The 14,111-nt window shown below is 36.4% G+C and overlaps 1 protein-coding gene across 1 annotated transcript in view; it reads right to left on the minus strand.

Annotated features, from left to right (window-relative positions):
* LOC117295717 (tetraspanin-36-like) overlaps positions 1 to 12,310 on the minus strand; it is a 50,569-nt gene extending 38,259 nt beyond the window's left edge. The window contains exon 1 of the mRNA XM_033778433.1: positions 12,077 to 12,310. Within this exon, the coding sequence (XP_033634324.1) occupies positions 12,077 to 12,136 (60 nt within the window). The 5' untranslated portion in view covers positions 12,137 to 12,310. The remainder of the gene's footprint in view (positions 1 to 12,076) is intronic.
* Between the last annotated feature and the right edge of the window lie 1,801 nt (positions 12,311 to 14,111).

A 14,111-nucleotide genomic window follows, 5' to 3' on the forward strand; every position in this document is an offset into this window, starting at 1 on the left:
TAGGGGTTACTTTTTATGTAGCGCGTGATAAGTTTATTAAGACCTTTTAAATGATGGATGGGTTGTAAAAATCCAATATTTGGTTTAGAAGTTATGATTTTTTCAAATATAAAGTTTCAACTTCCGTTTTGAAGTGGAAGGTACTGTCAAATGAGGTCACACTTGGTAGCGTTGGTGATGTCTTTTGAGTTCTTTCTTTTGACGTATAGATGATAAAAATCAAATCATGTGGTTTAGGATTTTTTTATTTTTCAAACATTATATATCAATTTTCAACTTTAACTGGAAGTCAAGGTCAAACAGGGTCGCATATTGTATAGCACGTGATAGTCTATTAACACCTTTCAGATGATGCATAGATTGAAAAAATCCAATGTATGGTTCAGATGTTATGATTTTTTTCAAATATAAAATTTAAACATTCGGTTTTAGCCGGAAGACAATTTTTTCAGGTCACAAATTATAGCGTTAGTAATGTTTTTCAAAGCCTTATCTGACGACGTTCAGATAATAAACAACTAATTTCTGGTTCTGGAGTAATATTTTTTCAAATAATTAACTGCATCTTCCTGTTTAACTGGAGGTCAAGGTTTAATAGTCAATGTTGTGTATCGTTTCTTAAGTTGTTACATACCTACCCAATGACGTATAAATATATAAAAAATCAAATGTGTGGTTGTGAAATTATTTTTCTTTGACCAATTATTTTCAACCTCTGGTTTGAACAAGAAGCCAAGTTTAAACTGATTTCATTTGTGTAGATCCTGACTAGTTCATTAAAACCTTTCAGCTGATGTATGACTTGTAAACATTTTATAATTATGTGATGGACTATCTGAAGGTGTATAATGTATCTTATAACATCAATGCAAATGTATTCCTACTTGTAGTTTTGGTGCGAGACGTTGTTCATTATTACTCAACTATTGCGATTCACCGCGATTCACTCAGCGCTCGATGTTACTAAAAACGTTACAGCGCCCTCTTTCGCTGGACTAAAGAGAGCACTTTTGGGAATTCCCCCAAAAAACTCGGCACTTGCACTGCATAGCGTACATAGCGTGCGTTGTTGATCAAAATGGGGTAAACGCGTGGGTCAACAGGTGCTTTGACGTCCCTCTGAAATGATCAGTAGTTTTAAAAACATGAATACGATAAGATTTTATGAAATTTTCAACTTTCGTTTTGCACTAGAAGTATTAAAAATATTTTACGTGTTCTGTGAAGCATTTGTCCAACTTTTAATGATCTATCCGATGATGTGTAGATTGTCAAAATCCGAATCATAGTTTTTGAGTTATTAAACAAATATTAAACTTTGATCTAACGTAATTCAATTCCCTATGACGTCAGAATGACGTAATTAAGTATGTGTTGTCTTGATACTGAGGTTCAACTATCTGTTGAGTTTCAACATTCCATTCAATCTCAATCTTGAGTTATTCCGTAGAAAAGCTCGAAAGTTGTTTTTTTACGAAAAAAACCCGAAGGTGAACTTCGACCCAGGGTAACGACCCGGATGCTAAGGTCGTACGTTTTTGGCGTTAACTTTTCAAATGTTGCCCCAGTCTTGGTCTATCAGATGCGAAAACTTTGAACATCATAGCTTTCATATTCGTTGAGATACAGCAAAACGAAAATGGTCCCTTTTCAACTTTAAAAACCTTGTAATTTGACACCTAATGACGTCATCATGACGTAATGAAAACTGTGCCGTCTTCGTATTGAGGTTCAATTGTCTGATGAGTTTCAAGGTTCAGTTTGGCTTGAATCTTGAGTTATGCTGTAGAGAAGAGTTGACGGTGAAGAAGAAGAAGATGGAGAAGAAAAAAAAACGGAACAAAAACAATAGGTGTTCGTGCTGACATGCACGAACACCTAACTAGCCCGGAAGGTCACGTGACTGTTTGTACCACTTTTTGGTTAACAATCACGCGACCTTCGTTTTTGTTTTAAACTGCTCAAAAATGGCAAAATTTGATGATTTTTATTAGGGACTGTTCTTCTTCATTCCTGGAAGACCGTTGAATTCATTTCTTAGTCTATTTTGTAGCCCAAATAGCCCAATTCGGCCGGTGTGTCCCTTTAAAACAGCTCAACTAGGTTAGCCCCATCATCAATAGTGCCAATGTACTGGACTCCCTCAGTTGACACGATTGATGGGGCTAAACTAGACCAGTCTAACCTCGCTGGGCAGGATATTTCTTACTCCTCCCTAGACTATTCATTCCGCTATCCTCTTCAGAGACGATAACAGAACGAACCGCAGCGGAGTAGACATTTCTAGCCCCATAAATCGGTCCAATCTGACTCCAAACTACTATGGAGCCGTTCTACCGTCACTCCCTCCAATCAACTTTGACCGTGGACTGGACCAATTTATGGGGCTACATACTATATAGCCTATAGATATCGTAGGGTCACGTTATTGGCCCTCATATGTTTTCGAACCCCAACTTTGATTCCCATTTACAGCAAGACATTCACAGTCTGTATTTCGGCACGCTTAATCAAGCTGAGAATAAAGTTTCTTGTCGTACGTTATGCTTGAAAACATTTCTAAAATGATGAATTTTTTTTATAAATCACTAGTGCATTGTTATGTCAACAATCAAATGAGTCAAAGAAACAACATCCAACCTCGAAAGTTCAAAACAAAATTATCAGATTGAGTTTCATTTCATTCTCCTTTAATCACTAGACAGATCACAAAATTTGTTTGCTACAGTATTTTGGATTCTATGTATGTGCCAATATGGGGGAAAAATAAAATATTTTAATTGAAAATGAAATGATTTTTGTATATAAAAAAAGGGGAGCTTTTCACGAATTTAACGTGATGCTCTCAAACACTTGTAACCGTCCATTTCATACAACAATATTAGTGAATGCCTACCAGCAAATTTTTTTTAGTGTTATCCGACCCTGTTAGTGTTAATGTTATCACAGGTCCTCAGCATGCAACTAATACTAATAGGTATAAAATAAGTTTGCAGTTGATTCAAACTGAAGAATTGGTGGCCTGTTTGATTTGAAATACTTATGGGCCATCTTGAAAAAAAATAGTAAATAATAAATAATAAGGCCCTCATCCTCCTCTCTTTTGAAAAATCCGGACGATCAATTTTGTTGTTGTTGTTATGCCTTAAGAGTTAGACTGCAAGACTTGCAATCACAATAAGGTTGTGGGTTCGAATCCCCCAGCCAGCTCTAGCTGCTGATTTCACAATGACTTTTTAGTATAATTATATAATATTGGATGGCTTTGAGGGGGATACAAGAATATATTGCACGAGCTATGACAATATTGCACGAGTCGAAGACGAGTGCAATATTGTCATAGCAAGTTTATGTTGAATGCACAACTCGACAATAAAATGGGAAATAATAATATTTCTGAAAAATGTAAATTTGCTTCTCTAAAAATACACATTTCAGCCTCCTTTCTATGATTTTTAAGAGAAAAGGTGTTATTATTTTAGTAAACACAAGTGAAATTAATTTATTTTATTAGTTGATAAGGAAAGAACCCAATATTGCCAAACAAGAACTCAATGGGCTTGGCTTAAGTGTGTAATGCGACTAACCGCTTTTTACAAAGCTATAACATCCAGAGTACAAAGCCCACAACATTTCTATTATCATCAATTCAAAGCCTTGGGTGTCAACAAATCAGTCTATAAACTTGGTGGAAATAATATCTCACATAGAACTACAAGCACCAAGATCAAGAAATGACACAGAAAAGTGTAATAACACTGACCATGGAATCGCCCTGATATATTTTTGCCTCTGGAAGCCTGATATAATAATAATACATATAGTCATCTACACTACTACATCATTTTTGTTGTAGTTGTGTACGTATGTAATGTAATTACTAAATCACGGTGTAATTCATAATCATCATCAGACGTTAAACCAATAGTGGTATTCGAGGAAACTGGCTGTTGCCAATCCCTTTGTTGTGGAAGTTTGCCGAATTCCCTTGATACAACAAACAAGAATGGTGTGTTGACAACACAAATGCCCCGCTGATATAGGAGTTGCTACACCAAGTCCTTTTTGAGTTATTGTTTTGGGGCAGTTCCACGGGGTCGGACGTACATTTCGGACACTTTAACAAAGTGTATTATTACAGTGGTATAAATAAAAGGAATTTTTATTCTGGATAGAGGTATAAGGCAGTCACTAAAGTTATTTTATCAAAAAATTATTCATCCATGTCTTTGGATATAGACGCCATTCGCCCAAAACACCATGGTGTCGGGCGTACTCAGAGAAGCGCCTTTTTATGAAAACCAATATTTGTAGTTCAAACTCTGTGATGTGTTTGAACTTTAATGCAATGTTTTCTTATTTATGGAGTCATCAGACCTCTGTCATTACACTTTACCATAAGACATTTGGTTTTTAAATTTGAATTTCAAGAACCAACTTTAGAGCATTGTCAACAGTTTACTAAATGAATAAGAGCTCTATCCTTGCTTGGGGGTAACCACATGTACCTGAGTTTAACAAATATACTGCAAAAACCAAGCTTTTTTTATATTAATTATAAGTACCCAGTGGGTTTTGGAAATGGAAATTAAAATTTTCTGCGGATTAAAATTATTGTGTTTTTAGCAGCCAGTAGAAAAAAAGGGGAATGAAATACACTTGTTTTGAGGCAAGATTTGAGTGATTTGGGTGAGAGTTACCCTAGGTACCAATTTATAGCTTTGTATGATATTTTAAAGGCATTCAAAAAGGCTTTCACATAATTATTTTGGAGGTGTCGGACGTACTGGTGTCAGACGTAACAACAAAATGCACGTCCGACACCAGGATTTTGTACGATTAAGAAGATTTTTTTAAAGAAATAATACCATGTTTAGATAGAGTGCATCAATTGTGCTTTGTAGTGTAAATTTGAAAATTTTCTGCCCACGGTTGAAATAGGGAGATTGAAATATTCACTATTTTGGTGTCGGGCGTACATCGGAAAAGTAAGTTTCCTAAAATGTTGAATATCATAAAAAAAAAATTCCACCATTGTGTTGTTACCATAGCAAACTTCAAACAGGTGCAAAACCAAAACAAACACTATTTAACCACAGTAAAAAATTTGATTAATTTGGCAAAACATTATTTTTGAGCCAATTTCACTATTTTTAAAGTATTTTTTAGCCCTTGAGCCGCTGAATATTTTCAGTAACATATTATATTTTATTAAAATTCAGCCATTCTGAAATTATGTAAAAATAAAATATTACTTTATGTATGGCGTCTTTGTATCCAAGCTATCCGTAGATGTGTACAAATTTACATTACGCCTAGGCCTTGAGAAGTCTTCTTTGATGATAAAGTGTGTTTATAATGTCCTACATTCATTTAAACATGTCTCACCAACAGTTCACATATATTTCAGTATGTACAATGTCACTTGAATGTTTTTAGGAAAGAACAGTTCCATGAGAAAACTCACCTGAAAATCTCGGATTTGGGCTGTCAGTTTGTAGAATCTGTGCACGATGATGCCACTAAACGCGCTGCTAAACATGAGCTTGAAACAAATTTCTGATGAGGTCTATGACAAATGTTCTCTTTGACTAGTCTAGGTTTACCTACAATAGGTCCAATTGATAAATTGTTGCATTTACCTTCGAAAAGGTAAGTGTCAGGTGACATGTAATGTCCATGACGCTAAATGTAATGTCCATGACGCTCGTTAGCACAATTGAAATTAATTTTTTATTAATTTTCTTGCATTATAGGATTAGCCCCTAAAAACTAGCTTTGCATATGAAGTCTCATGAAAATAGCTCTTACTGGCTTTAGAATATAAAACTAAACACCATGCAATGTCATGGACATTACATTTCATAATTGGTAATTAAGGGCTAATTAAAACGAGTGGCAGCACCCTGTGAATAAATTTACAATGAAGTTTCTATAAAATTGTGAATACTTACCCCCAGTTATACAATGTATGTTTTAAGCTAAGAATAATTAAAATATCAACTCAAATGTAACCAGGAGGGCATAATAGACAATTGTGTTTAAACATTTCCCAAAAATCATGAACTTGGCACAAAAAAACTTTTTTAAAAACGATGAAAAACATGGAAAACCAAGGAAAAAAATGGAACAAACATAGATTTGAAATCACTAGGTATCACTCTTTCTTGCTAGTTTAAATTTAGTTCTACAAATTTGACTTCAATTTTTTTGGCCGAGGACACTTTTTGGTGGAATTGCCCATAACAAGCTTAATATTTATCTGAGGGAGTCCAAAAACAATAGGCGTCTAGGGGATCCCATGACTAATCCACAAACCAAGTTTGGAGTTGATACGCTAAGTCCTTCTTGAGATATCACTCGGACAACATTTCTTTTGTTTTAGCCATATAACGAGCTTAATATTTATCTGAGGGGGTCCAAAAACAATAGGCGTCTAGGGGATCCCATGAACAATTCACAAACCAAGTTTGGAGTTAATACGCCAATTCCTTAGTGAGATCACTCAGACAACGTTTCTTTTGTTTTAGCCATAACTAATAGCTTAATATTTATCTGAGGGGATCCAAAAACAATACGCGTCTAGGGGATCCCATGACTAATCCACAAACCAAGTTTGGAGTTGATACCCCAAGTCCTTCTTGAGATATCACTCGGACAACATTTCTTTTGTTTTAGCCATATAACGAGCTTAATATTTATCTGAGGGGGTCCAAAAACAATACGCTTCTGGGGGATCCCATGACCAATCCACAAACAAAGTTTGGAGTTAATACGCCAAGTCCTTCTTGAGATATCGCTCGAACAACGTTTCTTTTGTTTTAGCCATAACAAGCTTAATATTTACTAGCTAGATGAGGAGGATTCTAGTATTATACAATGTTGTGAAAGGTAATGTGGGGTAAGGGAGGTATTCTTACAGATAATAATCTTTTTGTAGCATTGGCTTAGAAATTGTATTTATAATCGGTATTGAATATTGTCATTTATTGTCTTTTGATAAATTGTTGAGCGTGCACAACATAGTTGTGAAACGTCGCCTCCCCTTCTCACCTTCTCTCTTGCGTTCTCCAACTAAAGGAATTAGTGTTTGTTTCTGGAATTGAGCATTAATATTTGGGAAGGGTATACTTGGCAATGATGGTACTTGGCATGATATGTAGGGTTTTACGTGATATTTTAGTGTTGATCGAGCGGGCCTACGCATTATCCATATAAAATGTGCATTATTTTTTGCCTCTTTGCTTTTGTCATTGTATTAATGGGCCATATTTTTGACCGCGTGAGGGCGCTCTCAATCACTTCCGGGGGTATATTCATTCATACGCAAAACAGTTTTTAAAGATTGGAACACATTATAACCACAGACATCTAATCCATCACAGACAATAAGACTTTAAAAGGAGCCGTTATAATCCACCTCTAAAGCAAATTGAAACTACGGCGCAACAAAAGTGACAGAACGCCTATTAATTTGTGCAGGGCGAATCGCGTGTACCCCCGGAAGTGATTAAAATACTATTTATAGCGCCCCCGCGCGGTCAAAAATAAGGGGCATTGTATTCACTGCACTGAGTATTTCCCCGCTAAGATGCTACGACTGTAAGGGTAACTACTTAGTTGACTAAAAATATAGCACAGACACTGCTATAATGACACACTTGTTTGATTGTGTTGAGCACATTGGGTAATTCAAATACATATTAGTCAAGTCTTTGTCAAAAAGATCCAATCAGACAATATAACACAATGAATTTGGAATCAGCAGTGGTATTTGGTTCCCTCCTTAACAAATCCATAGTCACTGACAGCTGCGGATTAACTTGATTAAAGGCTCGCAAGAGTCTCTGCATGGTCTCCCCCTCCAAAATAATCTCTGTTGCTAATAGCAGAGGAGATATCCGACTAAAAAGGCTTGAATGAAAGTAGTACCCTCTTTTAAAACAAACTCATAATCACAGCAACTAATTAATAGCCGGCAGAGTTATCTGACTGAAAAGGCTTGAATGAAAGTAGTACCCTCTTTTAAAACAAACTCATAATCACAGCAATTAATTAATAGCCGGCAGAGTTATCTGACTGAAAAGGAAGAAGTTCTGGTAAACAGATAATTAAAAAAACGTGCCAGTTGGTATGGACGGCTCGGAACACTTTAACAACAAAGTCAATTTCTACTGAAAATAAATACATTTAATGATTGGTTGCTATAATATGTTGAATGTTGTTTCCAATAACGTTTAAACAATTTTAGAATCTTAGGCCCCATTCATCGTGATTTATTGAGCGTACGTCCAACGATGCATACAAAGTTGTCGGAGCACCAAATAAAGCGAGTTTTCGGAACATGCTGTGCAACAGATACCCAATCTACTGTTTTTACCACCGCTTTTGGAAAGTAGCGTCGACCTAATTAATTTTTAGTTTATTCTCATATCAATTAATTGTCATAGAAAATTTTCTGGTCAACATCCGCCTAGCGTGAAGTTCCCTGATAGAACATCCAATTTTATATGTTACCATATCTCTGAGAACATCCAATTTTATATTTTATAATATCTCTGGAACCCTATACAAACTAAATAGAAACAGTAATTTTATTGTTCTTAATTAACTACTCCTACATCCTTTCACTTTTTTTCACTTTTAGAAAACAGTTGCCTTGTTAATTTGAGGGTTTGTACGTCCAAATTGGTTATTTTGTATTAGGAAAAATTCCAAAAAATGTACCCGATTCAGCCGCACATGAGGGCTCTTTTGTTACCAAAACCCGGCGACAGCCGGTTGCTTACAAGTACAAAACAGATTTGGCAAATGTACATGTCATATGAGTCCTGAACAAACTGTTTTATGTTTTGAACTGCTCAGAACCTTGACCAATGGAATGTCCGTTTACTGCTCCAAAACAGCCGTTGATGTTTCACAAAGTTCGTAACTCTGAAAACATACTATTCTTAAACGGTAATTTCATGTACTTTTTTAAAGGTTTAACTGGCAAAACTTCGGCCCTATATGAAAAGAATCAGTAATGTATTCACTTTCTTCTTGTGAACAATTTGTTCTAAGATAAGTGTCACATAGTTTACAAATAGCATCATTGTGGAAAATGTTGCAATTTCTGCGTGATACGTTCTGCAGTGTGTGTGGGGATGATATGTACTGTACCAACAATGGAACAGGGTTAAATGGAACAAATAAAGTTATTAGCAACAGTTGGTTGCTGTTTGATGCGTTTAAAAAATGCTGGAAAGTTAGGTAGGCCTACACCATGAGTGACTTATTTTGAAAAAACACATCTGTAATGTTCAGACGCATGTATTTTTGTTTCTCGTAAAGCCTTAATATTTTTTATTTAACACGCGAAATTAACCCCCAAAAAACACTATGCCCCTTCGGCTGGCTTCGCCGGCGGGGCATAAAAATTCAAACAAACAAACCCAGCCATAAGGTTTATCGCGAATAGCAAAATATCAAGAGAGGGCGCTGTTGAACCCACACAAAGGTATAGGCGTTGCGACACGAGTCGTAGAAACTGCATAGAAACCGCCCCATATTCCTTCCCACAATGCATTGCGTTTCTGAATCGCGATAAACCTTGGCCGAGTTCGGGCGGTGTGTTCGAGAACAAAACGGATCGCTGTTCTTGTTTCATCCCCTCAAACGACGATGTGATAAAAGCGCCACGAAAAGAGGTTCAGTAGCCTACTGGTCATGTGACAACGTTGTTCGTCAGTTAATTAGGATGTTTTTAACAGTTGGAAACCCGACAGTAGAAAAGAGACTACACTTTCATTATTTTCTTTGGGATGACTATTAACTTTCAACTTATTAATATTCAATCTATTTGAGAGTAATTTTGCATCTAATTTACTTATTCTCTTGATGTTGTGCTGCCATTTTGTAAAGTGTTGTTCTCGAAACCCCAGATGAAAGGTGGTGTGTGATCTTGTTCCGAGTGAATCATTCTCGGGTCATGTTCTTATCGTTCGGGCGTGGAGAACAGCCCATTCTGGCCAAGAACACACCGCCCGAACTCAGCCAATATGACGCCAGGATGTATTTAGGGAGGTCGACGGGTTTTCCAATATTTTTACGAAAAAACAAACAAATTTGGTACCAGTGAAAAGCTTATCTCAAATGTAATCTAATGGTAGTAAAATCAATCATTTATCTTTAAAGGTTGCGGAGATATTATATTTTAATGTATTTTTGTACTTTGTATTTGTCTGTCAGACTATTTACAAAATCATGTAAATTGTCAAACAAATGTCCCACGTATGGCTGCAAAAAAAAGGACCCCCTCCTCTAAATCTTAAATGCGCAGCTATGAGCAGCTACCTAGCAAATAAACAAAGATATGCACATGATCACGAAGGTATAATTTCAGAAAATGTGAGTTGTGTATAGGTGTTGTAGTTTCCATTTTTGAGAAATTGAGGATTTTTTATGTAAATTTATGTGTAAAACCTCAACTTTTGGTAACAAAATAAAATGAACGATATCAAAACAGTATAAAATATCAATCAAACTCTATCAAATTTGGTACCTATCAATAGGCCTATTCGCTATTGCAGCTGCGCATGTCCGTTACTGCTGACAACGCAATTTGTTTATCCCGGGTTTATTGTCAAAAGGTCACGGGAGATAAACAAATTGCGTTGTCAGCAGTAACGAACATGCGCAGCTGCAATAGCGAATAGGCTTATTCCTAAGACCTTCCTCTACACAATATCAACATATCCCACGTGACCTTAGGCTATCGAGGCCACAAGAGGGCTCACTTTAAAAAAACATTTTCGACACAAAATCGACTGAGTTTTCCCGCGACCTAATTTTCTTATTTTCAACTCAGTGTTTTTCATTTAAAATTCCAATCAATCGAGAAAAAAACTGCTGAATTGTGAAAGGAAATGTCTTCAGCTAACCATCAAAATTCGCACTTAAATGATGTATTTTTGGTGAGTTTTCACAAGCACTTTTCGTGAACAAACAGATACAAATCACGATTGAGGCCTTTCCGTCGACCTCCCTAAAAATGTACCGGTACATGTATTTCAACATGTTCAATCACAACTTATCGTAGCGTCATTCGTTATCGACCCTCATATGTTTTCGGTTCCCGGTTACCGCGAAATTGTGCAAGCTGCACCGGTGACAGAAGCTATGCAGTTTACTCACGGTCTGTATTTTCATCAGGCTTAATCATGCTGAGAATAAAGTTTCCTGTCGTTGGTTATGCTCAAACATTTATAAAATGATTGATTTTCGGTACAAATCACTAGTGCATTATTATGCCAAAATTCAAATGAGTCAAAGAAACATCATCCAACCTCGAAAGTTCAAAACAAAATTACTATCTGCTAGATTGAGTATCATTCTGCTTTAGTCACTAGATGGATAACGTGAGGTGGTTACTATTTGGGATTCTATGGTGTGCAAATGTGGGGAAAATATTAAAATATTTTAAGTGAAAATGACAACAATATTTTTTTTTTATTTACTGCATAACTGTTTTGAATTCCGATAAGCGTAATAAATATTAAGTCTACATTAAAGAGAAAATATCATAGATTGGTTTCTTATCTCCTGAAACCAAACATTACTGGTCTGAAATGGGGGAAAACGGATTGTTATGAAGTGTGAGTGCATCAAGGGGGGGGGGGTGTGGGGTGTTTTACTTTCATGCCTTTAAGTTATGATATCTCTGGATTCTAATTATAGTAGCCATAATGCCTTAGGACAAAAATGTTATTAAATTTGTTAAGAACTAATTGAATAATATTTTGGATTTATTTTGCACGCCATACTAGCTTCTGAATATTCAATAAAGTACCAACCAATGAAAGGTGTGAAAACATATGACGTTGCTCCAATGTCGTGCATGCATAAGCACTGTTAATGGCGGACTGTCTCTCGCAACGTAAAACCAAAACTTTAAAAATTTCAACACACCATGAAGTGAAAGTGTTATTGTTAAAAAATTGGATAGATGATTCGAAAAAAAATATTAGTTTTTGATTGTGAACAATTTTCCTGTGTTATCCTACTGAAAACACATGACACCAGGATACATACTTACCCAGAAAAGGAGAGACAGAGCTATCATTAAGACCCTAGCAGAAATATTGCAAAGACCCATCTTCCTCGATGTTTTCTAGTGACAATTCTCAAACATACACTTCAGAAAAGTATACTAGAGTTTGTTGTTGATTTTGTGTACGTCTCGACTGAGTGTCGTCAGTATGAAGAGTCACACCGTACCCACCGTCGTCACACACACACTGCTGAGCATAGACCTTATTGCAGATAGCAAAAATCCGACGTCCCGCAAAGGATTGTGGGAAATATTTTGCACCTCCAGTTATATACGGTCGTCACGTAACGTGTTCTACAAAGTTTGTTTGTAAACATTGACATTGTTTGTGGTGGACGGTCATGCTTCTGTGGCGGAAGACAGTTTCACCCACGAATGGGTGTACCTCCATGCTTTATTTAGCCATGTCAGATGTGTATTATTAATATAAAAAACTACGACAATAATGCCATCGGACCAGTGTGTGTGCTTTGCGACTCAACGGAAGAACGAGGGAGTGAACATGTACGTACATACGTAGGTAGGTCCATGCATGTTCTTTTGACTTTGAATGAACACAAAATAGTTTAATAAAATATCAATAAAGCTTGTTGATGATTTAATAATGACCGGGTCATGATTAAATCATCAAGCATGTCAAACCCAACAAGCTGTAGGCTACAATTTGAGTATTGTATAGGCTAGATTTATGTGTGATTGGTGGTAGAAACTAAAAAAGAAACATAGGCCTATTCAATTATATATTCCTCAACATTTTTTAGAGATAACAGATATTGATATTATATTCAGAATATAATATCAATTTTCTGATAATGATACTGCTCATTAATTAGCTCATAGTCATATTAGTCATGACTGACTTTCAGGGCAGAGTGTTTGGTTATGATTTACAAGGCAAATGATCATTCATAAATGCCTCAATCAGTTTCGCTATCTGCATTCCTGTTGTGGTGGAAAGCGCTTCACGTGGGGTCAGGGTGTTTAAAGTTAACGAGTGATAAAGACCAGCTGGAGCTGTTTATAACCGGTTGTTTTCGGATATGTTTATGCATAATATGTGCTGGTCTTGGTGCTAGATGTTTCACCGATACGGGCGATGTTTGTGAGTTGGCTGGCTGGGTATGAAAGCAAAACAAGAAACGTCTTGCACCAAGACTAACTACGCACACACCACACAGTGCATCCGAAAATTGTCTCAGTCATTAAAATGCAACACATGTCAGGTCATCAAGTAAGATAGGTAAAAGAGGAACAAGGGCTGAACGACCACGACCCTGCCTGTTTTAAACGCCTTTTTAAGAACTTGTAACCACTCATTTATTCCCTTAGTTTTGTCTGCTTTATCTTTCAGATAATTACTTGTGCATCAACATGCTTCGTGACAGCACTCATATTGGAAGCAGTTATTCTCCCAGTTCTGTGTTCACTCCAAAGATGTGATCTGTACTGTTGTTTTGTGGACTCGACCAACCACATCCTACTTCTTTTGCTGCAGGAGAGCTCATTGACCATCTTCTGAATTGACTAAAGGCTGTGTGTGTGTATGTGTGTCTTCATGCTCTTGAGGCCATTTTTGACTGATGACACGTAAATTGGCGATGAAAAGATAAATGTTAATTGCAGAGTGAACTGTGACGCAAGCGTTGTCGGCTGTTGGGCTTTGAAAACACCTAAAGGTATCGCAAGTGCTTCTTAATATGCCTGTGCGTGGCGTCCTGCGGTTGTAGGCTACAATTCTCAGAGAAAGTAGAATAATACAATACAATACAAACAATAACACTGTCCAAACGTCCATTTCCACTGTCTTGAAGAGTTTAAAGCTTCATTTATTCTGGTTACTTAAATCATACAATAATACTTCATAATGCAAAGATTTAAATAATACCAAGGGTTGCAATTGCAAAGATCTAGAGGGTTGTAGTTAACCGCCTCAGTACAGTCAACATGAACAATACCTGAGGCAAACAAGGGTAGATAATAATTGAGTAAAGTAAACTGCAATGTAAGTGTTTTTAAGGGG

Source organism: Asterias rubens, chromosome 10, assembly GCF_902459465.1.
Source record: "Asterias rubens chromosome 10, eAstRub1.3, whole genome shotgun sequence".
NCBI lineage: Eukaryota > Metazoa > Echinodermata > Asteroidea > Forcipulatida > Asteriidae > Asterias > Asterias rubens.